The sequence below is a fragment of the Pieris rapae genome, chromosome 21 (assembly GCF_905147795.1).
Source record: "Pieris rapae chromosome 21, ilPieRapa1.1, whole genome shotgun sequence".
In the NCBI taxonomy this organism is placed as follows: Eukaryota; Metazoa; Arthropoda; class Insecta; order Lepidoptera; family Pieridae; genus Pieris; species Pieris rapae.
The window spans coordinates 6540882-6568874 of NC_059529.1; the positions used below are offsets into that span (position 1 = coordinate 6540882).

Sequence of the window (27993 nt, forward strand, 5' to 3'; positions counted from 1 at the left end):
AGGAGCTGGTACTAGAGGCTGGTACCCTGCCCAGAGATGAGAACAGTACTTCATGTGCAGGTAGCCCAGAATTAAGTACCGTATTGCCTTGCTGAGCACACCTCGCTTATTGGAAGCTAATTTATCCTTGCCCTCCAAAGTACCACGAAACTGAACGTCGTTCGATATGTTGGCATGAGGCTTACGATGGTATTATAATGCCATAATGCACTGGAGGCAATAACCCGGACAAACAGGGTTGCCCTACAGTGGATTAAAGGACATAGTGGATCTCTCGGCAATGATGCTGCTGATGAACTTGCGAGGAGAGGTTCGGACATGTTGCCTGCTGGCCCGTATCCTCTCCTACCCTTGCCCTACTCGCAAGAGCATGGATTCGCCAAAGATCTGAGGAACTTCAGCAACAACATTGATCACGAAGTGCGAACTGAAGGCAGTCCAAAATGGTTCTACCAGCAGTTAACTCAAAAATTACAAAGCAACTCAGAACAATGATAGGGACAATCACAGGCCATTGTCTCTTTGTCCTAGGCGCAACAGACAGCCCCATGTGCAGAAGCTGTTTCAGTGCAAAGGAATCAGTCACCCACGTAGTCCTGGAATGCGAGGCTGTGGCTAAACAACGTACAGAAATCCTCGGAACAGTGAGGTCACCCCGTGAAGCCTGCGGAAGTCCAGGAAGCTTCTGTGCTTTTGGAAGGAGTTAGGCTGGCTTAGTTAGCCAGGGATTTATGTGCAGCAGACCTATTGAGTCTACATACCGACACCGATACCGATGAGGCTTACGATGTAGAACGGTGGAAAGATTAAAGATTTTTAACCTTCAGTTGTTATCTTCATAAGCGCAAAAGATTAACTATTTTAGCATACAGTTATCAATATTTGAATGTTGCAATAACATTGTCAACATAATCCCGCAGATAAAACCTTTCATGCTAATGGACTACTGTTTTATCGTAAGTGATTTTCACTTATGCGTTTTATTTTCGAGGCCAGTCTATTTGGAAATGTTTGGTGCGGAATTGTATAAAATTGATGAGAAATATTTAGCCAATTGTACGGATTTAACAGCTGACTGTTTGGATGTAAGTGACTTTCATAATCATTTTTACATATAATCATTTGAATTTGAACACAGTTGTGACGATTAAGACAATCCATACAAAAAAATTAAATGGTATTGCAGGGGCTAATGCAGTCAAGAGTTTATTTTGATTTTTAAATATGAAAATATGAATACGCAAAACTGAGAAAGCGTGATCTGTGTAAAGCTTTTAGTTACGTCTTAATTTTTATTTATCAATAATTTGTCGTTCATAGTATAGTAGTAGTATGAGAGCTAAGTTTTCTACCCCCTATGTAACGTAAAATATATTTTCAATATAAAAAAATTGTACTATTAATAAACATTTAGATTCTTGTTAAATGTTTGTAGACACAGCAAGTAATTTTTCAAAAAATATTAAAAGCTCAATTATTTATAATCAAATTGCCCCACATTGGGAAACACTGCTTGAGGATATAATTGTGCATTTTTTTTGTATTAGACACTTTTTACGGTTTTGTTTCACTGAATTTGCATGTAAGTGACAGCGATTAGTACTCCCGTTTCACAATTATATTTCTAGGTTTGGTTCAAAATATTATGTGCAAGTGAAATAAAATAAATAACTCAGAGACATATTAACATATAGTCGTCATAAGTCTCGATATCAAACAGAATTAGAATCATTTAATGGATGAAATAATATAATAAAAAATTTGTAAAAATATGTTTAATGTTTAAAGAACTTTATTTCTCATTACAAAACAGAAATATTTTATTTACATGAGAAACTTAATATTAATATGTATATATTATATACGAGCGAGATACACGTCGCCATTAGCCGTAACAATTTTAGTCAGCTATGTTCATTCTAACATGCATCTTTAATGCCTTTTTGAATTTGTCAAACACTCCAATATTGCGAATTTGAGATGGTAATTGGTTAAATAATTGCACACCCTCATACCTAATAGATTTCTTCAAATAATTTGTACGCGGCTTCGGTAAGATAAGCAAACTCGCTCGACGAGTATTGCGTGTCGTTGTGTGTTTGATTTTTTTAAACGACAAGCAACTATGGATAGAGTTATTTAAAAATTTTTTTATCAAGATACAGGTGCTATATACATACAGTTGTTTAATTGTCATAATTTTGGTTTCTTGGTAGATTTTATTAGTCGGTGTTAAAAAATTGTATCTAAATAATGATTTTATTAATTTATTTTGTAGTGTTTGTAAGTTAGAAATTATGTTTTTACATGCCGTACCCCATATTTCAATTATATATATGAAATGTGGCTTGACTAAACAATTATAAATTAAATGACGTACCGATTGAGGAATACATTTTGATATTGACCAAAATCTGCCTATAAGTGATTTTAGTTTGGTAATTATGTGTGATATATGAAAGTTCCACTTTAAATATGTATCTATTCTAAGACCCAGATATTTTTCCCATTTTTTGTTAGTGATTTCAACGTCTTGAACTTTTAACGGTTGAAACAGGAATGATTTTATTTTTTGCTCTGAATATTACATAAGATGTTTTTGAGATATTTATGGTTAGCAGATTTTGTTGAAACCAAGAATATAGAGAATTTAGGTCTGACTGAGCTCGAGCAACCATAGTCTGGATATTTATACCGAAATAAAATAAGCAGGTGTCATCAGCGTAGAGAGTGATTTGGCCATGTAAACCGAGCTCGTGAATGTTATTAATATATATTAAAAATAACAGTGGACCTAGTATAGACCCTTGTGGGACGCCGCATGTTACCTATTTTGACTATCTGGGTTCTGTTTGATAGATAAGATTTGAATAATTTTAGCGCACAACCTTTTATTCCTATACAATCTAATTTTTTAAGCAATAGATTGTGGCTTACGGTATCAAACGCTTTTTTCAAATCTATAAAGACACCCAGCGCCATTTTTTTAGAGTCAATGTTTTCCTTTATATGACTGATAAGATCTAATGTGGCTGATAAAGTGCTGCTTTTTGATCTAAAACCATATTGGCGTTTAAAAATAAAATTGTTAGTTTGTAAGTAAGTATCAAGTCTTGAATAAATAATTTTTTCTAATATTTTTGAAATTGAAGGTAGAATGGATATTGGTCTGTAATTGCCGGGGTCAGTTTTACTGCCTGATTTATAAATAGGAGTAACTTTGGCTTTCTTTAGAGAATCCGGAAATTCACCTTTATGCAGCAGCTTATTAAAGCAGACCGAGAGATATTCAGAGAGATCATTGATAATGCATTTTATGGTTTTAGTATTGATTCCATCTATTCCAGTACTGCAATTTGTGTCTAGTGTTTTTATTATATTTCTTATTTCAAGTGTTGTGCATGGACTGAAGTTAGATAATTCAGCATTAAGACTTTGAGGAAGTGCTAGTGTAAAATTAGTGTGAAATTGTGTTGGTATTTCATTAGCTAGTTTCAGCCCTATGGTAGAAAAGTATGTATTAAAAGCTGCACAAATATCGGTTGTTTGAGTTAACTCTTTGGTGTCTATTATAAGTTTTGAAGGTGTGCAATCTTTGTTTAATTTGTTACTAGCCAATTTATTTATTAGACTCCACATTTTTTTTGGGTTATGAGCGTATTTAACAAATTCGTTGGAGAAGTAATTATCTTTAGTTTCCTTTATCTTTCTTTTGACCTCGTCTCTTGCAGTAGTATATTGTGCTTGAACAACTAAAAATATTATAAAATCTTTCATTTAAATTGATATTGTAATGTCAATTGTATATAAATTGTATGTATTCTAGTTAGATACATCACAATACCCATTCCCGAATACACTATGGCTTGTAAAACCAGCCAGAGAAATCGCCTTCAAAAGTTCAGCCATGGTCATCGTTGGAATTATCGGCATCTTTCTGAACTCCATAATCCTCATAATCCTGATGAGGAATCGCTGGTTATGGACGTCCAGCAATATTTTGGTTGGGAATATGGCGCTTGTGGACATGCTGACGTTGCTAATCTGCCCATGGTTCATGCTTGTTAGAGACTTCTACCAGAATTACGTATTGAGAAATTTCGGGTGCAGATTTGAAGGGTTCTTGCAAGGTAATAAATTTAATATTTAAAATTCTCGTATCACAATGTTTGTTATATAACTCCTCCGAAATGGCTCGCCGATTTTCATGAAATTTTGGGTGCATAAAAATAAAAAAAAATGGTGGTGTTAGGTCTGTGTAACAGTGTTGGCCTAGTGGATTCAGCGGGCAACTCTCATACCTGAGGTCGTAGGTTTCATCCCCGGCTGTGCACCAATGGACTTTCTTTCTATATGTGCATTTAACATTGGTTAGCTTAGCTTAGCTCAAACGGTAAAGGAAAACATCGTGAGGAAACCGACATGTCTTAGACCCAAAAAGTCGACGACGTGTGTCAGGAACTGGAGGCTGATCACTTACTTGAATAGAAGAACTAATGTAATATATAACAATAACTAATATTTTTGTGTGCTTTAACTAAAATTACTAAAAATTATCTTCTATAGTATAACGATATACCAGCTCTTGTGAATCCGCCGTTTTACAAATTTTCAGCAACTCTTCTCTTAGCCAGTGTTGGATCAATAATGCTGGTCTCCTACGACAGACTGGCAGCTGCTTGCTTAACTGCAGAGGCAAGGGTTACTAAGCAGTGTGCGCCGAAGCTTATTCTGATTACTTGGGTTGCAGCAATGGGTCTTTCCCTGCCTTGGATTATCAAGAGGCAGTATCAAGTAAGCAATTATAAATAAGTAACGCAATCAAGTGATTTTTGGGATATAAATATTCCTAATTAATTTCATTTTTGATGTGAAACATTTATAGCCGCACGTAAAACCGATTTTTGGCGTGGCGATGCGTCGCCACGGCATGCGTCGCCACGCCAAAAATCGGTCTATATGATATACAGTCTAAATGCAGTAGTAAATTTCACATTAAAAATATTTAATGAAAATAATGTTTATTCAACAAATAGTCATCGTTATCTGGAAAAAAATCGTAATATTTTATTTTATCATTATGACATATTTAGTTTCTATCACAATCTGTTCTTTTCTGCTTATTACTTTTCCAAAATAATGTCGATGTTTCACATCTGCCAAGCGTCCCGTGACGCCTCACATTTTTTTATTTAATTTATTGACTTATAAATAGGTCAATAAATTAATATGATTTTCGAGAATCGATCGATCACACAACTGTTTTTTTATTATTTCACGCTTGTTTCACTTCGCCTGAATGATATACCAAAGAGCCTATTGTTAGGTTATTTTATAGTTTTTTTTTAAAAATTATATAGCGTTCTCTTAAAGATTTTCCTAGGGTTTTTATTTTTAGACTAGAATTTATAAGCTCCAAATATTCACGTAACGTGTTTTACCAACCGAGGGTAGACCCCAAAAAAATATTGTATTGGGAGTTGTTGTGAACAGTTTCAGACTTTTATTTAAAAAAACAATATTCAATTAGTTATGGAATTAAGTATATTATATATTGGTATTCTTTACTTAAAAGTGTTCCCTAATCTTACAAATTGTAATGCATTGATATAATCAATAAACACATATTATTATTATGTTAATATACAAAGATTTTTAATTTTTTTAGGAAAGACAATGGCTAGATTTCTTAGAGATGTTTTGTGTGGAGGATGTGAAATTTTTAGAAGTTTATTGGCATTTTATTCTGATGCTGCTAGTCTGGCTTCCTCTGGGTGTTATGGTAGTCACTGTAAGTGAATTTCAGTTATTATAAACTAGAAAATTGTATTGTAATAAAACTAACTAAACATTGGGTGACACAAAAAACTGTAAATAATTGTATGGTTATTAACTGTTTTTGTGTATTACATAAAAGCGTTGATTGTATATAATTATGTGTATATATATATTGATATATGAGATAACTTTTTTATTTAATATGTGAAATGATAAAATATATATTTTTTAATGCGTTGCTTTTTCTGATTTTTCTTATCTCTACATTTCCTGCGTACTTGTAATTTATGTACATACATGTGTGACTGTTTGTGTATCCTTAGTGTGCCTTTTGAATAAATATTAGAAAAATTTAAGAAAACGATACACATCTCTGGTATTTTTTTTAGTACGGTGGAATAATTTGGCGTTTGGAATGTAGTGCTCGTCAACTGACATCACGAGGTGGGGGTAAGGTAGTGGTAAAAGCGAGGGGAAAGGCTATGCGTGTGACTGCTATGGTTCTAGTCGCATCAACTTTGTGTAGACTACCCTACACTGTGCTAATTTATTGGAGGAACAATATGGTGAAGGAAATTAATGCGGTACGTAATATGCGCTTAAGCAAAAAAACTAATAGTCACATCTAAATCATTGGAATTAATGCTAAAAATTAAATGTTTATTAGTTACTTATAAAAACAATCAAATATACAGTTTTAACAATTTTCTTATATATTTACTTGTTTATTTATACTTCGTTACCATATTATTATATATCTTTATATATATATATATATATATATATATAATTAAAATTGTAAAGAAACACCTACACCGACCTAAATTAATTAACAAAAAAAACTCAAAATAACATGCAATTACAACTAAAATAAAATCTAAAGAAAAAATATAAATAGTAATATGTATAAACAGACATGTGAAAGCTCTCCCGAAGGTTAATTGATACATAATTAATATGATTTATATTATCAGAATTAATATATGTATCACAATTAATAGTAGTAGCTAATTACGAGTCAATTAATTAATTTTATGCCCTCTAGTGTTGTTGTAACATAACAATAACGCCCATAACGTTTATTACTACTCCGATAGATGGCGTGTTTATCTATTTTATTTCATTTTATCGTTATCAAATAGGTACATTTAATCGCCAGCTTAATGCCCAGAAATGTTTCTTGAAATAATACAGTATTTACAATATCTTAACCTGCATAGTAATAATAAAAATAATTAATGACAAGTTAAAGTTTTGTCCCTATCGCAGTGTACCTCTAACGCTAGGAGCATTGATGAATGTACCAGGGTCACCGATACTATTTATTTTTAATGATTTCCAACAGGTGGAAGGTAGTTATGAAATATTATGGTTTATCGCGAGTTACCTTATGTATATGAACTGTGCCCTCAACCCTCTCATCTACGGCTTCACCAACGTGAGATTTCGAAGAGCCATGGACAGAACACCAGGCTTGGCATGTTTCAGATTCGGTACTTGGTGCTGTGTTTGTTGTTTGGTATGTATATATTCATCTAGTGACATTTTTATATGATTTTAATAATAATTACATGTTCTTATGAGGGTACCCTCCTATTTAAAATATTATTTTAAGCAGGTACTCATCTTTTTAAAAAAATGTATTTAAAGTAAATAAAAGATTTTTCAACTGCAACACGTAGTTATGTATATAAGGCATAAATTAAAGACAACTGACATTACATACATACTAATACCCAGCTGAACAATTTTAAAAATATTTTGAAAAGCCTATATTTGTAAAGAAAGCATTGGCGATTTACCAAAGTGTTTAGATATTAAAATATAAAATTGCAAAACTTTATATTTTAATACATACATTGTACATATAAGATAGAAGATTTCATAAAATAATAGTAGATTTCGTAATATGTATGATGTTGTAGGCTTAATAATATATAATGTGTACTTGTGAGAAACAAATAAAATATAAATAAACTTTCAGGTTACCAGAAAGACTAAAGATCTTGAAAACGCACAGAATGAAATATTCGTTATAGAAACATCTCCAAAACCAAAGAAGAAATTATCGAATGCAATCAAAAATATTCTTAACATCAACAAGCAGACTCTGGAACTCAGTGTCCATATGGACGAAGTCACAACAAAACCCACCAAAGTAACGCCTATAAGAATTGAACAATGTAACGATATATAATAAATAAAATAAAAATAAAAAAGCCTTTTATTTCTGACAGCAGAACAAGAAGTTGGATTAATTAAATTTACTTACATACTAGTGTTAGTTTTGTTAGTAATTAAATTTGTATCCTAAATTTAGTTGTTAGTTTTTCCTACTTTTAAACTATTATTTTCTGTAAAAACTCCTCTATAGGTGAAGGCCTCCACCAAAGATAGCCAGTCCCGTCAAATAAATTTAAAAGTTTTTAAATTTCCGTTATTAAATCAATACAGAAGTTATAATTGTCTTTATTTTTAATTGTTATAAGTATACCACCCATACTTAGAAAATTTCTTCAAAAAAAATAGTAAAATCTTGAAAAGGATTGTTACCATATTTAACTTGATCTGAATTTATAGAATGTAGATTTCTGAGCACTGTTGCTCTAGTGGTGATCGACTATTATTCCGGAGGTCGTAGGTTCGATCCCCGGCAGGCGCTAATAGATTTTCTCTAAATATACGCATTTAAAATTTGGTCGAAGGGTGGAGGAAAACATCGTGAGGAACCGTGCTGTCTTAGACCTAAAAACTTGACGGTGTGTGTCAAACACAGGAAGCTGATCACCTACTTGCCTATTAGATAGATAAATGATTATGAAACAGACACAGAAGTCTGAGGCCCAGACCTAAGAATGATGAAGATGATTTCTGTTAACATTAAATTTTAGTAGCAATCAATATTATTAAATTATATTATTGCCAGTTATAATACGTATCGCAGTATTTTATACCTCGTATAATTATTTTTATTATAAATGTGTATTTAAGAAAAAATACTTGGTCTGTATAATCTTGTATTACATAAATTAAATTGAATAAAACAGCTTTTTTTTTCAACTACATTCAATCGACGTTGTTTCTAATAACATTGACAATTCTTGAACCTTCTCCTCCAAAGCGTCTTTCATATGTGGTTCAACTTTCAAAATATTCACGGCTTCTTGAAGTAAAACCATACTCTCCATTAATTGCTCCTGGAATCATTAACACAATATTTAAGAAAACATTTTTAACGTGACTACGTATTATACTTCGATGGAGCCGACTGCACGCACGAAAAAGCATGACGTATGCGGCGTTACCTCGCTCTGAGGCGTTCCATTTAAGGCTTGAAGTGCAAGCGAGAGCAAAGAGGCACAATTATCTTCCGCGTTCGGCAGCATTGGTTCGTTAAAAAATTGACATAATGGTATTTATGCGTACACATAAATGTTACTTGATCAATTTAATAGTGATTTCCATTTACCTCCTCTATATCCATATAAAATATCTATCAAACAAATTAAATTAAATAAAAAAAATATGCAACAATTCTATCAGTATTTTATTATGACATTGTCACGTTCATCTAACGTCAGTAAACAGACTTTACAGACAACCGATATTTTTCCATAACTAGTAGTTCTATCATTATATTATATCCATTCTTAAAACTTATATATTTAAAAAGTACTAAGGATAAACTGTGCCAATTCTATCTTCCGTACGTCAACAATGTAATGGATGTTGACATATGGCAGCCATAGTTCTGCATCGTATCTGAATCCCATTCTAAGGCAGTGTTTCACAACCTTCCATGCCCAACATTGCCTAAAATCCATTTGTAACATACATAATGTTAAAATTTAAACGTTTGCATAAGAAACTTAAATGATAACTTTAACGAAACAGTATGTAAATAAAAAAATATAAAGCAAAAAGTCCATCTTCTAGTTGTCCCCTTAACAATCAATTTGCCCCCTGTGGGGCGTGGGCCCAACGTTGGGAAACTATTTTAAGACTTCTCAATTATTGCTAAACATTTTTCTATAAGACGATTGACATGAAAATGATAACATTTTTGAAAAGTGGGTCACTAGTCACTACCCACACTTATCATTACTATCAGGATAGTGACTTCAGCTCCTAATAAAATACGGATCTAAAGCGGAAATGAAATAGAGTTTATTTCAGTACCAAACATCTAGGCTGCTTACGATACTTTCTATGGGGCATATGATAGACTCGTTGTTATTGAAGCTGGCTCGTTTCTATTATTATATTACCGATATTAATAAAACTATTAGAATTTTAATAGCTGGATTGCCATTACATGGGGCCTCGCAATGGTCTTCATGTGCCTTTTTTAAGCTTAGCTTAGTTTTAAATACTAAAATAACCATATGAACTTAGGGTAGTCTGCTTGAATAAATAAATTATTATTATTACGTTTTAGTGTTTCACAATTTTATTGTTTTCCTCAATGATATAGCTGATATATTTATACACACCTGAGCGCCACTTTTTGTAATCTTATCCGCTTCAAAATCTCGTTTAGTCTGCATCACCATAGCACCCTGGAGTTCTAGAAGTATAGAGCCTCTGAACTTGGACCACCCTGGCTCCAATTTATCTGCTATTTCTAGTAGTTCATGGCATATCTCTACCTTTCTTTCTAGTAACTCATCCGATAGTTCTGAAATTTTTAATCAATGTCAGTATTTTCTGCCTAATGTTTTATTTACATAGTTCACTAATAGTCCACATTTGACTTCTTATTTCAATTTTTTAAGCTGTTTTGAAAAGAGATTTTTTACGAATTATATTTAATACGTATTTTAAAAACCATCTTACCTGATAGACCATAGCCTTCGTAACTACCATAAATCTGCATCAATGCAAGTTTTGCTTGTACAACCAAATGGTTTTTTTGATGTAAAGTATGGCTATATGTTTTGATAAATGTCTCATAGTCCTCAGGCCTTTTCTTATTCATTTTATTCAGATCTTGTTTCAAAGCATTGTTCCCCCAAAACATTTGGCGACTTTCAACACAATGGCCGCAATTTCCACACTTCCAAGGTGCTGTTTCGTTTAAGGGATCGGTGGAGAGCATCATAGGTTTCTTTTCTACTTTACCCTTGGCGCATAACGAACAGTAAATACTTCCAAGATAAGTGTCAAATTCAGTTTCATCTTTACACCTCTCGCAGTCACAATGAAAGTACTTGGCTGTATATAAATGTTTTCTTCTATCTAATGTACTCAATAAGACTTGGGTGTACGTTGCTGTCAGCGTCTCTCCCTTTGCAATTGGTACAGTTGCGATCAATGCCAACGTATAATCGTCACCTAAATAGATATGTCTAGTATTAGGCGTACAATTATGGTTTATCATTGCAGCTGTAGCATAAATTGCTCTGAATCTACTTACACCATCCGGCGATCTCACATCAAACGAATTCGTATCCAATATTCCTGCCACCTTCAATATGGTGTCCTCGTCAAATGGGAGTTTGAGCACTTGAACAATGAACGTAACAAGATTGGTTTTCAGAATGGAATACAGTTGTGTATTAATTCTCTTCTCTACATGTGATTCAAGACTCATAAGACTGTTGTATTGTTCTGGATTTGATGTTTTCAGTAAGAGCATTCTCAAAGGCGCTATTACACAGTATGCTGCCTCTGCTTTCTCAGGATTTTTGTATGAGATAGTGCTTTTATAGTTATTACTTGACATAAGCTTACATTCCTCTTCATGTACACTGGACTTCTCACATTTAAGGCCACACATAGGCCAGTAACATCCTGAGCATTTGTAATAATCTAACGTTTCATCTACATTCATGGGTTCCAACTTTTTATTACAGGAAAGGCAATGAGCAGTACATGCCGTTCTTGGTCCACTTACGGCAGCCTTTTCTCTTAGTATAATTTCTCCTTGCTTTATGTCCCTGGTAGCTACCAAATATCGACCAGCGGTATTTGAAAATTGGATTTCGAATAGGCGGCATTGGAATTTGTGTTCTTTCCATGCGGTCTTCTGATGATTTCTTGAGCAATAGAAGACGGATTTGCATCCACCACATGTTTGGTTTGCCGGCTGCTGGCATACTTCACAGGCGGGCATTTTCCTCTTTTTGTTATCCATAGTCGAGATTAGAGCGAGTGCTCGGCTCCGTCTCTGACACAATACTCGATAGAAATAGACACGAGTAATTATCACAACGAACTAAATGTAACATCTCGGACGACTGCCAAAAATTGGAATATTTCAAAAGTCGTTCTCGGTTTAAATGTTAATCCATCAACTTTGTATAGTTTATCAAATGTGTTACGTAAAACTTAAAAAATTGCTAAATTAATTTTAATGAATAATTTAATTTTTATTTATTTTAAAAATGCCAACTAACGAAACATACAAACAGAACTAACGACTCGCAAGTGTGCAGAGAATTTAAAGGAAACATTACAATGATAAAATAGAAAATAAATCATACAATAAAATTACGAGAAAACGATAATAAACTTGATTTACAATTACAATTAATATACACTTTAATATATTGTTATTATTTGTGACGGAACAGCAATGACTGCAGCATGTTATGCCTGAAGACATGAAGACTGTCATAAACGTCATTTAATGCATCTATCTGCATAAAACGTCAATTGTATTGCTCCTCTGTTAAGAGGACGATTATAATCGACGTTGGTCCTCACTTCCCGAAAGTAAAAAATGACTATGAATATGTTTCTTGTGTTTGTTTACTAGAAAAATGTGTAAAATAAATGTATTAGAGATAAATTAATAAGATTGAGTTTTAAGACATTTGTATGTTGTTTTATAAACGACATAATTGTCATTATGTCGTTATTAAAAATTCATTATTAGGGTCCTTCAAGAAAAGAGAATTCTTAAAAGGCCGCACTCGCGAGCCCTCTAGTATCAAGAGTGTCCATGGGCGGGGGTTTCACTTAACATCAAGTGAGCCTCCTGCCCGTTTGCCCCCTGTTCTTTAAAAAAAAGTGTTGAAGGTACACAATAAGGACGAATTCATTATATTAATAATTCCATTTCATTTAGTAACTAAAAAATCTATCAATGAAATTAGACTAAACACGAAATTCTTAATGAATTACGCAATTCCGAAATGATGCCATTAAATCACTGACCGTTCAGTTTTCAGCTGGAAAGCTTACAGTGCGCGCGCGCACCTTGTGATATTGATTTATGATTATCACCAAGTGAGTAAAATAATCAAGATTCGCGAATCTTTCAATTGTTCAAATGGCAGTTACGTATACTCAGAGTCGTTCATCAATGCTTAACCGAGACTTAATCTATTTTAAAATCGAAGTTAAAATAGGTATACTCTTTAAATGAGTCGTTTAATCTGACATTAGGTAACATATTTACGTTGCCAGTAGAAATATTTAATCAACGACTCTGGGTATGTAAATAAATTGTCTATTGATTAGATCACATTAGGTAATACCATTCTAAAGGATTAAATTGTTCCTGTATGATTTATAGTGATAAAAATATTTGTGTCTTTATAGTGATAAATGTTTGATAATTGCAAAATTATTTTCAGTGCAATTATATTTGTATAAACATATTGAATGCTTTTTTATCTATTTCGTTATTTACCAAAACTACAGAGTACAAAATAAAGTAACAGTTATTTATTATTATAAATATATAAATTAACTAAATCTTATATGAACCCCGAAAACGAAGACTTGTCTAATACAATTGTAATATGATTATCTAACATCTAGGTTTAAATTTAAACGCTGGAATCGTGATTTAGAGCAATGGAGCATTAAATCAAGTGTATACTAAAATAGTGTGTATTATTGGTAGTGAGATTTTAAATTACGTTTTATATGTACAACACACAAATATAGGGTATTATAATATTTTTTGCATACTAATGAAAAAAAAAAGAATTTGGATGACGATGGCACAAAATAAATTAGGGTGGAAAAAGTTGGAGGAGGTGTTCTCCCGGACAGGGTCAGTTAGACAGGATGTACTGAAGTACATCTTAGTTAAAGTTGTATTCATATCTTTTTTATTTATTGGTTGTTATTTTATATAAAATATTTAACGGATTCGCATATAGTTTTTACAAACCACAAGAGCTATATTTAATTTAACTTTTACAGCGAGAATTAAATATCGTTAACGGCAAAACTGTATGTCGTTCTTTCAACTTTGATTATGTTCCCTTTGGAAAAGAGATTGATAGGACGTTAGTCACCAATAGCCCAGGCACTACTGGAGATATCTATTGGCGCCTGGTAGATAGTATCGGTGACCCCATACCTGGTGGTTTCTACGAATAAGTATCGCAAACAGCGAGGAATTATCAGCTTTAAAGGCACACTGCCACAGGAATAAACTTTTTAAATTTATTTTAGTTTTATATTTATCCGTTTTAAAATATTATTTTAATTATAGACAGTTTCAACGGCTATGTGGTTGGCTAAAATTTCAAGACAATAATAAAATCTTTACCATAATAATTTGATATTTCGGTAGCTATAATTTTAAGAGTCTTTACAACTTAGTATATAAAAAAACGTAAAAACATACCCAGTTTTTTGTAGAGAATTTTAACGATATAACTTTTAATTTTTTGTATTTTAATTGATTTATGTGATTCGAAAATGTTCTGAAGTAGTTTCTTGCTGATAATATAAGCGGTACTATTCCAGACTTTGGCAAGCCACCAAAACTGACCTTTTGTTTTAACTTTGTTAGTATAAGAACGAAATAAAAAATCTAGGAAGCACCAGGTTTCAGCTGCTTCTATGTACAGTAATTTGGTTAATAACGCCATTTTTAAACAATATGTTTAACAATGGCGTTATTTAAAATTTTAAAGATTTCCATAAGAAAAATATCACTTCGTATTCTACTTCTAGATATAAAGCTATAATTTTTTGTATATTGTATTTATGTAATTTTATTATACATTTTCAGAACTATGGACTCAATAAAATTACCGTATGAGGTAAGCAAATATTGGTATTTACGCCATCTAGGATACTTCAACTAAAACTACTAAACTGTTGCGCTTATTGCGACCATCTGGTCTATTATAAAAATAATAGATGGCGCTTTAAACAATTGTATTCACGATCTCGTGTACAAGTCAGGAGCCTTCGAAGCAAAGATCAAGTGCCTTCTACAATACAAGTAGGTGGTCAGCCTCCTATGTATGACACAGACCATCAACTTTTTGGGACTAACTCAGACTCTAAGGGCTCATGCCCTCGAGACGGGTTGTACACGACCCGGTTTCACACTGTACCATACTCCACTGCGCACAGGGCGTAGATGCGGCGAGCACCGTGCCCGGTTGAGCGGAGAGACGGCGCCAGGGACGTAGACCTGGGCCTAGTTCCAGCGAAAAACCGTCTCGTGGGCATGAGCCCTTAGAGTCTGAGTTAGTCCCAAACAGTTGATGGTCTGTGTCAGCCATAGAAGGCTGACCATCTACTTGTATTGTAGAAGGCACTTGAGCTTTGTTTAGTGCGCACATAGAAAGAAAGTACATTGGTGGATAGCAGAGGTTCCAACCTACGACCTCAGGGATGAGAGTTGCATGCTGCAGCAACTAGGCCAGCACTGCTCATATATGAATATTATTATAAAAATTACGCAGATCCACGCCTCGGAAGATCTAGGAAGGTACCTGGTAGCATCAAGAGACTTGTCACCAGGCGATATAGTGATAGAAGAGTCTCCAATTGTATTTGGTCCCAAAGCAATGGCTGACCCGGAATCTAAAATGCCTTGTGTGGGCTGCTATAAGCCTATCTTTACGGATGTTGGTGAACGATGTTCCAAGTCAGTATATTATTTAGCCTCCAGAAGTAACAATCTGTCTAATAATCGTTATAGAAATGATATAGACATATATTACTAACAAAACCCACGCACAGAAACAAAATAACAATAATGAAAAAAAATATAGGAATAAAAAAAAGTGAGAGATAACAATTTTTTTTAAAAAACAAGGAAGGATGTATTGTAAGATTTTTGTTGAAATTAATATGTATAGTAATACAGTAATGGAAATTAATTTATATCGAAAGTGATCAAGCTTTTAAAGTGTGTGAGTCTTATAAAATATATTATAATTATAATTAATTTTATTTTTATAGTAAATTGCCTAAAATAATTTAGGTTTAAAATACAGTTGTATGAATTCTGTCTGCGCTTTCTTAAAATTTGAGTAATAGAGTCAATTAAAATGAATTAATTAATTTTAAAAGGGCAACGAGTGCGTAGGCATCTAACATTGAGAATGTCCATGGGCGGCGGTATCGCTAAACTTCAGGTTCTCAAAAATACTACTTTAAAAAGGGATCCCTTACCATAATAAAGAAATTCATAAGAACTGCAGGTTTATTTCATAATTTCAGATGCGGCTGGCCAGTGTGTTCTGGCAACTGTCCGGGGCTCACAGACCCAAGACATCATGGCGTGGAGTGTCACATACTGAGTTCAAGGCCGCACTGCGTTTTGGATAATATGGCTGAATACTACAGGTAAGTTCTTTTTATGTTACCCCATCTGAAGTGATACCGCACCCATGGACACTCTCAATGCCTGAAGGGTCGCGAGTGCGTTGCCGGCCTTTTAACAAGAGCTGTAGGTATGTAAGCGAGAGGTATGCTGTTCTTGAATGACGCTAAGTCGGATTGATTCGGAAATACTTCAATGGGTAGCGTTTTTTTATAGAACAGGGGGCAAACGAGCAGGAGGCTCACCTGATGTTTATTTATTTATTTATTTAGTACTCCTACAGCTAACATAAATTATACATAATGACATACAAATACACTAAGAATATAGCCAAATATGGAATACATGATATATTTAACAATAAAAAGATTTAAAAAAGGGAACAAACAAACAAAAATTATTTAATACATTTGACTAATTGTGTTTTAATTTAATTTATTTAACTAAGCTTAAATTAGTTGTGTTGTGTGATGATATAAAAGTGTGGGTATGTACGTGATGGTGTGTATGTGGGGTGTGCTCATGATGTGTGTGATTTTGCGCTGTGGATATTCCTAATAAATTTTTTAACCACATTCCGCGATAACCCAAACAAGTCAAGGCCCAAATAGTGGTCATTGTATGTCCGGGCAGCGCGATACAAAACTGAGTTTTTAGCATAATTAGTATTGATTTGAGGAACGTGAAACAAAGTAAAGCAAAGCAATGTTAAATGATATAACCGCCCATGGACACTCTTAAAGCCAGAGGGCTCGCGAGTGCAATGCCTTTCTATTAAGAATTGGTACGGTCTTTTCTTGAAGGACCCTAAGTCGAATTGGCTCGGAATTACTTCAGTGGGCTGGATCAACATAGTGGTGGTGCTCTGCAAAAACCTGCTTTGAAATAAACTATTCTTCTTCGATGTCTCATGAAACTCAGCAGCAGGTATAAATTATATAGTAGTATTTTTTTTCAGAATCATCAGCGCAATTTGCAATTTGAAAATTGTTATAGAAAGCGATAAATTAGTTACAAAACATTTATTTAAAGTTACTCAAGTGATTTAAAGAAAATTTTCTAATTTAATATAATAAAAAGTCTTAAAGTTCTTGTTGATGCCTAATTTCAGACATGACGCACTTCTGCCACTCCGCTGTTTGCTTCTAAAAAATATTGATCCTGAGAGATGGAAGCTGGTGATGGACATGCAATCACATATGGAGAGTAGAGCACCTGGCACTGAGGCTTATGAGTAAATATATACTTATATATATATATGTATAATATTCTATATTCTCACACTAAAAACTGCTTGACCAAACATTTTATCTAATAAGAGTACGAATAATAATATTTATTTGGTAAAACAATACATTTTTTATTTTGTTTAATACACTTATATTCACTTAAGTCTAACCTAATTATTAATATAAGTGTCTCACTCACTTACTGTCTCTATTAAGGGGAAGACACTATGTTCTCGCATTCTAATTTTTCCACTGTTTAGCATTTAAGATCAACGTGCACTAATTGATTAATTCGAAATAACCCGTATTTATATGACAAGAAGCTTTGCCGAGTCAGTGATATTACACGAGACAAGATTATAAGTAATATATTTCATTATAATCATTATCTTTGTGTTCGTTATATGTGATGGCCAGTGGCTTGAGCGTTCGCCTCACAACTCTGATATCGTGTGTTCAATCCGCACTGTAAAAACTTATATCTACTGTCTATAAGCTTATTAAATATTGGTTCGTACGGTGAAGAAAAACAGTGAGGCATTTCTTAGAGCTAAAGAGTCGATGGCATTTGTCAGGCACAGAAGGCTGATAAAATTTGCATATTAGAAAAAAACACAGATGCAGAAATCTGAGGCTTACATCTAAATGTCTGTAGAGCAACCGTTTTTTCTACTATCAATATGAGCGCCGCCGTACTTGTATTTAAACCCCAGGTGGGGCCGAAAATTGTATTTACGCAATAATCCGAGCCATGCCCAGGGGAATTGGGAAAATTACCATCTTTAGTAATCACAATTTGGTTAAACTGAGATTTTATCATATCCGAGATAATGGACTATTTGCGGTCAAACCAATCCACTTAAGATGAAATGGATATTACAAATTTCTGTCAGATCTCAGACCAGGAATTCCCGATTCTATGCACGTTGTTTTCAGACCTAGTTTTTACTACTTATAATCGTCTACGTACAATTTTCTTGCTTAAATTTTACACCGTGTTCTTGGAAATTTCTGGATAATGTTGTTGCATGGGAGGTTAGTAGTTACGTTTGTCAATAGATGAAAAACAAACATAACTTTATATAAATTATTACTAGATAGTCTAATTTTATTAATTTCAAATCTCTTCCCTAACATTAGGCTTTATTGTAGACATGTATATACTACCAGAGCTGTTTTATTTTTATTTCAATATTATATTAAAATTTGTTATACTCGAAAAATCATTTACGAGGCTTTAACATTTCGAAAGTAATAATTCAAAATCAATTTAACTAGACTTTGTTTCAGCTAAAATAAAAATTCTATAACATATATTTTTTAACATTTGTTTCTTAATATTTCAGTGAGGCGGACGAATTTATAGTCGACTATCTTATAACCAATTTCATCTCAAAACTGGACGGTGATATCAAGACGAAATACCTTCCCCATGCCTCAAAGGAACTATTACATACAATTTGTGGTATAATTGATACGAACGCACTAGAAATACGTCTGCCCGATGGATCGGAGTTAAACGGATTGTACGCAAAAACAAGTGTCATGGAACATAGCTGTGTACCGAACACAAAACATACATTCAAAATTGAAAATAACCTAAAAATTTGTGTCAAAGTAGTTGTGCCGATTTTAAAGGGCCAGCATATAGCCACAATGTATAGTCACGCTTTATGGGGAACTCAAGCAAGACGGCAACATTTACAGGAGACAAAATATTTTTCATGTAAATGCCTTAGATGTACTGACCCCACAGAGTTAGGGACATATCTAAGTGCTATGAAGTGCATGGGTGATGGAAAGGAACAATGTGATGGGATACATCTACCAGAAGACCCTTTAGATGATGAAACAGACTGGGCTTGCAGTAAATGTAAAGTAAAAGTTGGCAATTCGCATGTCAATGCGATAATTTCTCAAATGGGGGAAGAGGTTGATGGAGTTTTAATGATGGGAGGTGCTGTACCAATGTTAGAAAATATTCTATGCAGACTAACAATGTTCCTGCATCCGAATCATTATCATCTATATTCAATAAAACACTCACTCGTTCAGTTATATGGTAGACAACCTAGCTATTCAACGGAAGATATTTTGGACAAGAAAATCAAAATGTGTAAAGATCTTATTTTTATCACTAAAACTTTGGACCCAGGAAACGCTAGATTGAGTTTATACAACTCAGTTTTACATCATGAATTACACTCAGCTTTAGTACTAAAATCTAAAAAGGTTAAAAGTTGTTTAAAAACACGTGATGCGCTTTTAAAAGAGGCGAAAGATGCAATAGAAATAGCTTTAAGCGCACTAAGTGACGATCTTGGAGAGTCGTCTGGTAGGATGCTGTTTTCGGTAATTGAAGGGAGTGATAAGGAATTTAAGGTGTTTTGTAAGCAAAATAATGTTACTTTTTAACTATTTATTTTTAACAATAAATATACTTAAGATTAGTATCACAGTTTTTCTATTTTAAAATAAATTTTACAACTTAACTATAACATAGAACACTTAAATAGTCAACAAGGTGTGAATAGTAAAATTGTCTAAAATATCACAAAATTAACAAAATTTATAAAGAATTATGATAAACTAAATACTGCTACTACAAAAGAGATTTCTTTTTATACTAAATCTTTTCGACAAAAAAAAACAATAGGACTACGAATTTTTTTTTAAGTAGTAGTTTTAAATTCTTAGTATTATTTGTTGCTTTTAAATGTCAAATTTCAGTTTTTTAATTTTATTCTTTTGTTTTTTATACATAAATTGTTATATATGTAATCTGTTTTGGCTCTCTGTATTGTCTTAGTATTTTGTATTATAATATGTGTAAGTATAAGCTGTTAGATTACTTATAATTAAATAAATAAATAAAATTGAAGAGACTAAATGAAACTTAAAATCGCTATTGAGTAAAATAAAACCGGCTTGGGGAGAAAACGAGCATAGAGGCTGGCCATACCGCTGCCCATGGAACGTTGCCAACCCTTGCTCTTTTTTGAGTGTTACCTCACTACACTAGATAATATAGTATTTGTAGAGCTACAACAGATCTAGGTCTAATGTGCTCCCGAAAACCATCTTAAACTAGAACGTGATGTGTCTTCACTAACACTTGCCTGTATCCATTCTGTGTATCGAGATACTCTTGTATAGATACCAGGCATCTTTGCTCTTGCGCATCCACTACCAGTTGAAACAACTCCTATGAGCGTAGTGTGACCATTTTCATTTTTAGTCATCAGTGGGCCGCCGCTGTCAGCCTGAAATAAATGGTAGGGGTCACTTAGTACTTAGCGAATCTCTAAAATAGGCTCTTAGAACCAAATTGACCACTGCCATCTCTTTATTGTATTTTTTTTAATGACAGGCACAGAACGTTGATCACCTACTTGCCATTCAGAAGAAAAATATCACAAACTGAAATCTGAGGCCCAGTCTTTAAAAGGTTGCAGTACCATTGTTGATTTTTAAGCTTAAGAAAGTACTTGGAAGGAAGGACGCAATTTATGTCTTAGCCCTTGATCTATGGATTGGCCTTATGGCATGGCCTCAGATTGCTGCAGCTGCTTACTATTACTTATTACAGAATAAACATGCTCATGGTGGGGTCCCTAAATTATTAAATAGTCTACTCACCCAACAAGAATCTTTACCACCAGTCTCGTGTCCTGCACACATTTGAGTACCAATTATGCGAACTTTGCTACCCTGGGATTTATACCAATCGTTGCAGACATCGTTGTCAACAACTAGAACGTCAGTCTTTTGAAGAACATTGGGCCTCTCGCCTAGAACAATATGCAATTAACAATAAAGTTGAAACTTTTTTTTGTTAAGTTTTGTGGAAGAATATTAGTGGATAAGGAAGAGATGTAAGCGCGTTTCAAGGTATGACGTTGTAGTGATCATTAAACAAAATTTGAAGCTATAAATGGCGCTAATATTAGGTACTTGACAATGCTAATAAACGTTAAAAAAGAATCTTAAAACCTACGCCTCAGTACGATCAGTGATCCCTATCAAATGATATATCAAAAAGTACTAAAACGATTGATGCAACTTAAACATGCATATGTTACAATTAAGAATATACCTATTTTTAAAAAAAGTATCGAGAAATTTAATACACATGCTTTGAAGTCTACATACGTACAGATTGAACTAAAAACCTCCATCTTATACGTTTTTTTTAAATCTATTTTCAAAATGATTGACCGTGATTTCAAACTTACCTATACCCCTATCTTCGTGAGTAAAGCCCCAACCAGCTACCGTAGCCAACTGTCCGCTGTAGTCTGAATCTAAAGGTTGTGGTAGACATGCAGGTCGAATGGAACTACTCCATATTAGCTGACGAATTGTTTTCAGTAAGGCAACATCGTTAGTCTTCTTCTTGCATCTAAAAATATAGAAAAATCTCTCTATTATACAATTCTTAATTTTCTAACCAATCTAAGAGTCTACAAATTTATGCGTCTGGTTCATTGATTTTAAGTAACATTCAAAATCGAGACTTGTGCAAAGTATGGCATCCCGCCATATCCATATCCAGTACGGTCACCATAGTTGGCGTTAATTTATCCTTAGACGTGGATTTCAATGTAATGAAAGAATATTCGAACGGGAAGCTAAATACTACAAAATATAATTCATACAACAAGGCAAGGCTCATCTGAAGTGATACCGCCACCCATATACCCAGATACCGACATAGGGATCGCCAGCCTTTTCAGAATCGGTATGCTCATGTATTGAAGGAACCTAAGTGGAATTAGTTCATAAAAGTCTTTTGGACTAGATTGAAATGTCTAGTAACAATGGGAGCCTATAAATAACAAATATTTAAACGTTATTTCTCATTACAAAAAAAAATGATTTACATGAGTAACCTAATATTAATATGTTTATATATGAGCGAGATACACGTCGCCATTAGCCGTCTCAATTTTAGTCACCTGTGTTCAGAGTGAACATGCATCTTTACTGCCTTATAGACAAGTAGAGTAAACAAAGAGTCAATATTAATGCAGACCGCACTATTGTACAATACTTACCTGTAGTCGGGATGTGGTACTATGCTTGATAACGCTTCGTTTCTATCCGAAGTAGATATGTCTGTGAAGCCAACGACAGCTGTCAGCTGTTTTGCCTTATAAAAGGCATCGAATACACTGAAATGTGAGAATTGTTCTAAGTGTGATAAGAACTGTTATTGTAATAGAACATTTTTAAAATTTTTGCAACTAAACGCAACCACTTTGTGATTGTAATATTTTTAATAAAATACATAATTGTATTTAAATAATATACGTACGAATATATTGTGCTACATCCTTACTGAGTTATTTTTAATTGTTAATATCGTTTTTGTTAGCAATATTACACAACATAATATAACCCTATATGAATATTTAATTTAAAAAAAAAACAAGTGAAATATATTAATAGTAATTTATATTTCTTTCATTGTGGAATTATCTATGGACATGTGCGGAAAGTGATTGTTTTAAAAAATAGTCAAATTCAAAAATAGAATGCAATATATTTCAATAAGTCATGTTCGAAATTTAAAAATAAAGTGCCTGTGACAGAACTTTGGATCCTACTACGTTTATGCCAACGAAATTATTCTAGACTATAATATTTATTATTTTACACGTTTTAAAATTACTGAAGATCATCATCTTAATCATTGAAGCAGGGAATCGAAGCTATATAGTACATAACTTTTTGAATATAATTACAATTGTACGCAAATATAACGCATTCCAATTCCCTGTTATTTTGTATATAAACGATCTTACTTGCAAACACAATGCCCAGCTGTGATCAACCAACGATCACTTATGACTGTGGCACCACACTGGTGGGTGCCTTGTCTCCAGATGCTGGCAGCCCATGGGAACTCAGCTGGCTGACTGCTTGTACCACCCACAATACGTGCATTCCTATAGGTTTGGGCACCGCATTCTATATCTGCCACTGTAAATAACCAAAAACAAATAATATAAACCAGTTATTTAAAGAATCCAGCACTCAGCAGTGTTGGCATAGTGGCCTCACCATGTAATTCTCATCGCTGAGGTCGAAGGTTCGATCCCCGGCTGTGCATCAATGGACTTTCTATGTACGCGTTTAACATTCGCTCAACCGGCGTAGGAGAACAACGTGAGGAAACCGACATGCCTTAGTTGATGGCGTGTGTCAGACAGAGGAGGCTGATCACCTACTTGCCTATTAAAATGAATTGATCTTAAAACTTATACAGATATATAAGGCCCAGACCTAAATAGGTTGTAGTGCCATTGCTTTATTTTAATTTTCTTCATTTGTCTCCACAGGGACTAGACTGCTAAAGTTAGTCATATGCGGACGCCATAGGCTAAAGTGCCTAAACTCTAAAAAAATCTATAGAACTCAATCATTATATATGTTATCGTTAAAACAGGTATCGTAAGAAAAGTTTTCGTTTGATTTTTCTTTGCAAACTACGATGTCGTTCAATTACGATCATATAATCTATTTCCATTAGTAAATGAAATTTCCAAGTATAGAAACTTCCTGCCATTCCTAGATTGAACATCTCAACTACGCTTCGGCACGACTTACATCAATACTTGATTCAAAAAGATTTAATTTAGTTCTAATTATTTGTAAAGTTAAGGTATTAATAAGGTAATTCAAATTAATTTTGCAGTCTGAATATTCTCCTTGATATTTTATGATGATCTTCGAATATTAAATATATAGTTATATCACCATTTACATATAGTTTCATGGTTTCAAAATGGTATTCTTCAAAAAACACCTTCAGTCTAACTGCACTGTTAATTAAAATGGTGGGCATATAGCGCACATAGACAAGACCCGATAGACCTAAAAGCTTTTTGGAAGGAACTAAAAATCATCTTGCCGCCCAAAGACAATTTGGAGCAATAACATCATAAAGCATGCAAGCTGCAAATGAATGCAAAAGCCTCCATAATAACCATCGTCAAAACATGGACCCAAAATAATAGCTGATAATTGTGATAAGCTGCACCATAAACGTTTTCTTTTATAAAACAGGAGGGAAACGGGCAGGAGGCTCATCTGATGTTAAGTGATACCGCTGCTTATGGACACACCGAGCGCACCAATTCTTAAAAGGACGGCAACGCACTTGCGGCAATACTGACTGTCTATGGGCGGCGGTATCAGTTAACATCAAATTAGCCTCCTGTCATGCACATAAAGCCGGAATTCGGAAGTCATAGCCATATATAATTTCTGTTATCTCTGCTGTCAAATTGTATTTGCGCTGTGATGTAAATATAAATTTTTAAACAGTGGAATAAGACTGATTTTTATTCTGCACGTGCACTAAGAGTTACTCTTGTAGGTAATTATAATTATAAGGCAAGACGTATTATTGTAATTATATATTTTTTTCAAACAATTCATATAATAGTGCATGCATCATGTATTAGTAAGAACAGAATATGTAATGACAATGAATGGGTCTAAAAAGTTTATATTAATCACGAAAATACTGTAAGTATGCATTTACCACATCGAACCGAGAATATTTTAAAATAATTCAATATAAATTAGCTATTATTTTGAAATGAAATCAATATTGTTAATAGTCTTTTTTATTTATTGTCTACAATTGATACAAATGTATCAAAATTTTCTTTCACCATAAAACATTTTAAAAAATCTAACCGTTAAAATTACAGTCTTAAAAGTCTCAAATTATAATTTAAAAAAAAATAATCAAATTAAGTCGAATTCTTCAGTCATATATAGTCATATAAACATAGTTTGGTTTGTGGGTCTGTTCACCTAGGCGTAAATTGAGCCATATACTTAATAGAAGACACGTAAATCAAAATATAAATAAACGATAAGAGATCCTCATTATAAAGTAGGAAAAGCGTATAATAAAAAAAGGAATTATATATATAACATAATCCTTCGCAACATTCTATTCATGTAACATTAACAACAAATATACAGAATTGACAATTTTTTTAACCTATAAAGTAATAATCAATTAAAAATCAATTTAAAATTAAATTAAAATAAATTTAAAATTTTGGTACCCTGTGACAATGTACCTTAAATGCTGGTATCATTTCCTCGCTATAAATAATTAATATTATATAGTTTAAGAAAATTTTAAATACTATATTTATTTGTATGTTGGAATCAAAGATCTCTACAAAATATAAGTCAATGTAATGTTTTAATCTGAATATCAGAAGTCTCTTAGATGTATAATAATTATCATACTTACGATTAATATAACACAATCCAAAATCGAAAATCACAAACAAAACACACAAAATAACACGACCCATGTTCACAAGTTTTTCCTATTATCTGATAATGCTACTGCAGTGTATGACTATATATTTCCTTCCTTTTAGGATGGCATACGTTACAGACATACAATGATACTATGCGTCCGATTGTCAAACGTTAAATATTTAAAGGATTCTATGATTTGAAATAATCCTTCTGAAGTATGAAGGCCTCACCCCTATAAGGTGCTAGTGAGTTGCGCGAGCGCATAGTTATCGATAGTTTGAAAAAAAGGTAAATTGCAACAGCTTGTTGAATAGAACGTTAAACAACTGAACATTATTAAGGTAGTTTTTGTCGTGCAACACAAAATGTGGAACCAGCTGCCCGCTAAAGTATTTCTGAACCTAGTAGTCTTAGTGTCCTTCAGGAAATGTAACAATTCTTAGAAGGCCGGTAACGCACTCGCGAGTGCCTTGGCATAGTGTCCATAGAGGGCGTTATCAGCTACGATAACATCAGGTGAGCAAGCATTAACAATGATAAATTTTTGATTAAGTTGACTGGAGGAATACAATCGTATATCAATATAACAATATCGACATCTGCAGAGAGTATAATATTGTGTAAACTATAATTAAACAAAGAACCCCGAGAACAAAATCTTAATATCCCACTGTTGGTTTACGAATGTCTGCTTAAATAAATAATATTTGTTTTAATTATAAAATATATTTATAATCAATTCGGCCCTGCGGCAGGCTGCGTAAGAAAACGTTTAATTCACTAAGTACGCTATTACTGGAACGAAATTAATTGAAAAAAATCAAAATAAAAGTACTCAAATCTATCGATATCGATAGATGAAAAGAGTCATCTCTATTAATATTCATTGTCAGGTTCGTCGCAGCCTCGGTTGATAAGCTGATAAGAGTCGCGGAACCACTCATTACACATAAATGACAATACATTATCGAAATATTTCTCTACAATGTCAAATGCACTGGACTAGGGTGAATATGTCATAATGAATTAGAATATTTGCAAAACATTTTATTATACAAAAAAAACCACTGTATGTCTACGGAAATTATATTGTGCATAGTATTAATTATATAAAAAATAAATATTGTAAATATTCTATGAAATAAAAGGTAAAGCGACAATAAAGATTGGTACTGCCTGTTTCACCAATGTCATAATGTGTCCGCGAAAAGAGAGGTAATAAATTCTAACGTTCTAGACGTTCGTCAAAATATGCAGTTACTATGTCGTCCCTAATATGTTTAAAGAGTAGAAAAATTGTAATCGTTGCTTTATTTAGAATAATGATAAAATACATAACAATAATGTTTAAATTGTCAATTTTTTTTTCAAAACCTCTTGATACTGATTTGATGATATTACTTTCATTTGGTATATATTTGTATATGTAATGTATTTAGTATCCTTTTCATTGTTAATATGGGTTCCTGTGTGCGTGTTTTTGTTAGTAATAAATGTTATGACTATGTTTATATCAAGTAATGAAGTTTGCAAAGAAGATTTCGATTTTGGCGTTAATATATATATAATTAAATGCAAGAGTACCCTAACTGAACAGTGTCAATTATTACTAATTGAGATTATGACATGAGATAAAAGTCTTTTGCATCAAAAACATTTTTGTTGACATTTAATTAATTTATCGTAAAAAAGTATGGTTACCCTAATACTGATTACTTCCACAACACATTACTCGGCCAAGTGCATAGCAAAGTAGAACAGAAGCATCTTGGCCTACTTAGGACGAAGAAGTATTAGATACGAGATTCAAAGACATCATTGAGATTTCTCAATAGGAATAAAATTTAAATTAAACACGTCGAATTTTCTATGATTTTTCAAGTCGGTTAAACAAGTTCATGAATACACTAACGCCCAAACCTATCTCAATCCATTTTTAAGCATCTGAGATAAATATCTTAACCCAAATGTTGATAAAAGTGTGCCTATTACCATTCGACGGATTGTAATAGCCATCTGTCGTTACAAGCTATCCGTGGTATGTCCGATCAGTGTATGTGGATAGAAGTTTGTTTGAAAATGACAGTTGAACTGTGCCAATATCCTATCTTAAGATTTTAACTTACTTACTTATAATTAAAAAGCTATTTGTTTTTT

At 33.1% G+C, this 27993-nt stretch overlaps 4 protein-coding genes across 4 annotated transcripts; 2 read left to right on the top strand and 2 right to left on the bottom strand.

Moving 5' to 3' along the window:
• The first annotated feature begins 905 nt into the window (after positions 1–905).
• LOC110995242 (allatostatin-A receptor) lies at positions 906–8081 on the top strand. Its single transcript, XM_022262311.2, has 7 exons — positions 906–1085; positions 3827–4130; positions 4616–4794; positions 5669–5791; positions 6168–6362; positions 7124–7297; positions 7763–8081. Exons 1-7 carry the CDS (start codon positions 933–935, stop codon positions 7973–7975), a joined length of 1341 nt encoding a protein of 446 aa, XP_022118003.1. The 5' UTR covers positions 906–932; the 3' UTR covers positions 7976–8081.
• A 710-nt stretch (positions 8082–8791) lies between these two features.
• LOC110995248 (SET domain-containing protein SmydA-8) lies at positions 8792–12020 on the bottom strand. The gene is made up of 3 exons (XM_022262317.2): positions 10615–12020; positions 10272–10456; positions 8792–8975 (listed from the first exon to the last, which is right to left on the bottom strand). The coding sequence occupies exons 1-3, from the start codon at positions 11912–11914 to the stop codon at positions 8835–8837; spliced, it is 1626 nt and encodes a 541-aa protein (XP_022118009.2). The 5' UTR covers positions 11915–12020; the 3' UTR covers positions 8792–8834.
• A 924-nt stretch (positions 12021–12944) lies between these two features.
• LOC110995241 (SET domain-containing protein SmydA-8) lies at positions 12945–19991 on the top strand. Its single transcript, XM_045632906.1, has 6 exons — positions 12945–13011; positions 14759–14789; positions 15444–15628; positions 16207–16332; positions 17421–17543; positions 18885–19991. Exons 1-6 carry the CDS (start codon positions 12998–13000, stop codon positions 19951–19953), a joined length of 1548 nt encoding a protein of 515 aa, XP_045488862.1. The 5' UTR covers positions 12945–12997; the 3' UTR covers positions 19954–19991.
• Positions 19992–20416: 425 nt separating this feature from the next.
• On the bottom strand, positions 20417–25990 carry LOC110995247 (transmembrane protease serine 9). Its single transcript, XM_022262316.2, has 6 exons — positions 25823–25990; positions 23346–23523; positions 22596–22712; positions 21774–21940; positions 21178–21329; positions 20417–20801 (listed from the first exon to the last, which is right to left on the bottom strand). Exons 1-6 carry the CDS (start codon positions 25884–25886, stop codon positions 20598–20600), a joined length of 882 nt encoding a protein of 293 aa, XP_022118008.2. The 5' UTR covers positions 25887–25990; the 3' UTR covers positions 20417–20597.
• Positions 25991–27993: the final 2003 nt, after the last annotated feature.

Excerpts from the sequence above, each read along its gene's own strand:
- LOC110995248 (XM_022262317.2), bottom strand. The coding sequence starts at position 11,914 with ATGGATAACAAAAAGAGGAAAATGCCCGCCTGTGAAGTATGCCAGCAG. Across the intron at positions 10,457-10,614 it reads CGAAGGCTATGGTCTATCAG|AACTATCGGATGAGTTACTA; the intron begins GTAAGATGGTTT and ends TAAAAATTTCAG. Across the intron at positions 8,976-10,271 it reads TTACAAAAAGTGGCGCTCAG|GAGCAATTAATGGAGAGTAT; the intron begins GTGTGTATAAAT and ends TAATGATTCCAG.
- LOC110995242 (XM_022262311.2), top strand. The coding sequence starts at position 933 with ATGCTAATGGACTACTGTTTTATCGTAAGTGATTTTCACTTATGCGTT. Across the intron at positions 4,131-4,615 it reads ATTTGAAGGGTTCTTGCAAG|CAACTCTTCTCTTAGCCAGT; the intron begins GTAATAAATTTA and ends ACAAATTTTCAG. Across the intron at positions 7,298-7,762 it reads GGTGCTGTGTTTGTTGTTTG|GTTACCAGAAAGACTAAAGA; the intron begins GTATGTATATAT and ends ATAAACTTTCAG.
- LOC110995247 (XM_022262316.2), bottom strand. The coding sequence starts at position 25,886 with ATGGGTCGTGTTATTTTGTGTGTTTTGTTTGTGATTTTCGATTTTGGA. Across the intron at positions 22,713-23,345 it reads GCTGGGCATTGTGTTTGCAA|TGTATTCGATGCCTTTTATA; the intron begins GTAAGATCGTTT and ends CTCACATTTCAG. Across the intron at positions 21,941-22,595 it reads GTACCACATCCCGACTACAG|ATGCAAGAAGAAGACTAACG; the intron begins GTAAGTATTGTA and ends CTATATTTTTAG.
- LOC110995241 (XM_045632906.1), top strand. Across the intron at positions 14,790-15,443 it reads CAATAAAATTACCGTATGAG|ATCCACGCCTCGGAAGATCT; the intron begins GTAAGCAAATAT and ends AAAATTACGCAG. Across the intron at positions 17,544-18,884 it reads CCTGGCACTGAGGCTTATGA|TGAGGCGGACGAATTTATAG; the intron begins GTAAATATATAC and ends TTAATATTTCAG.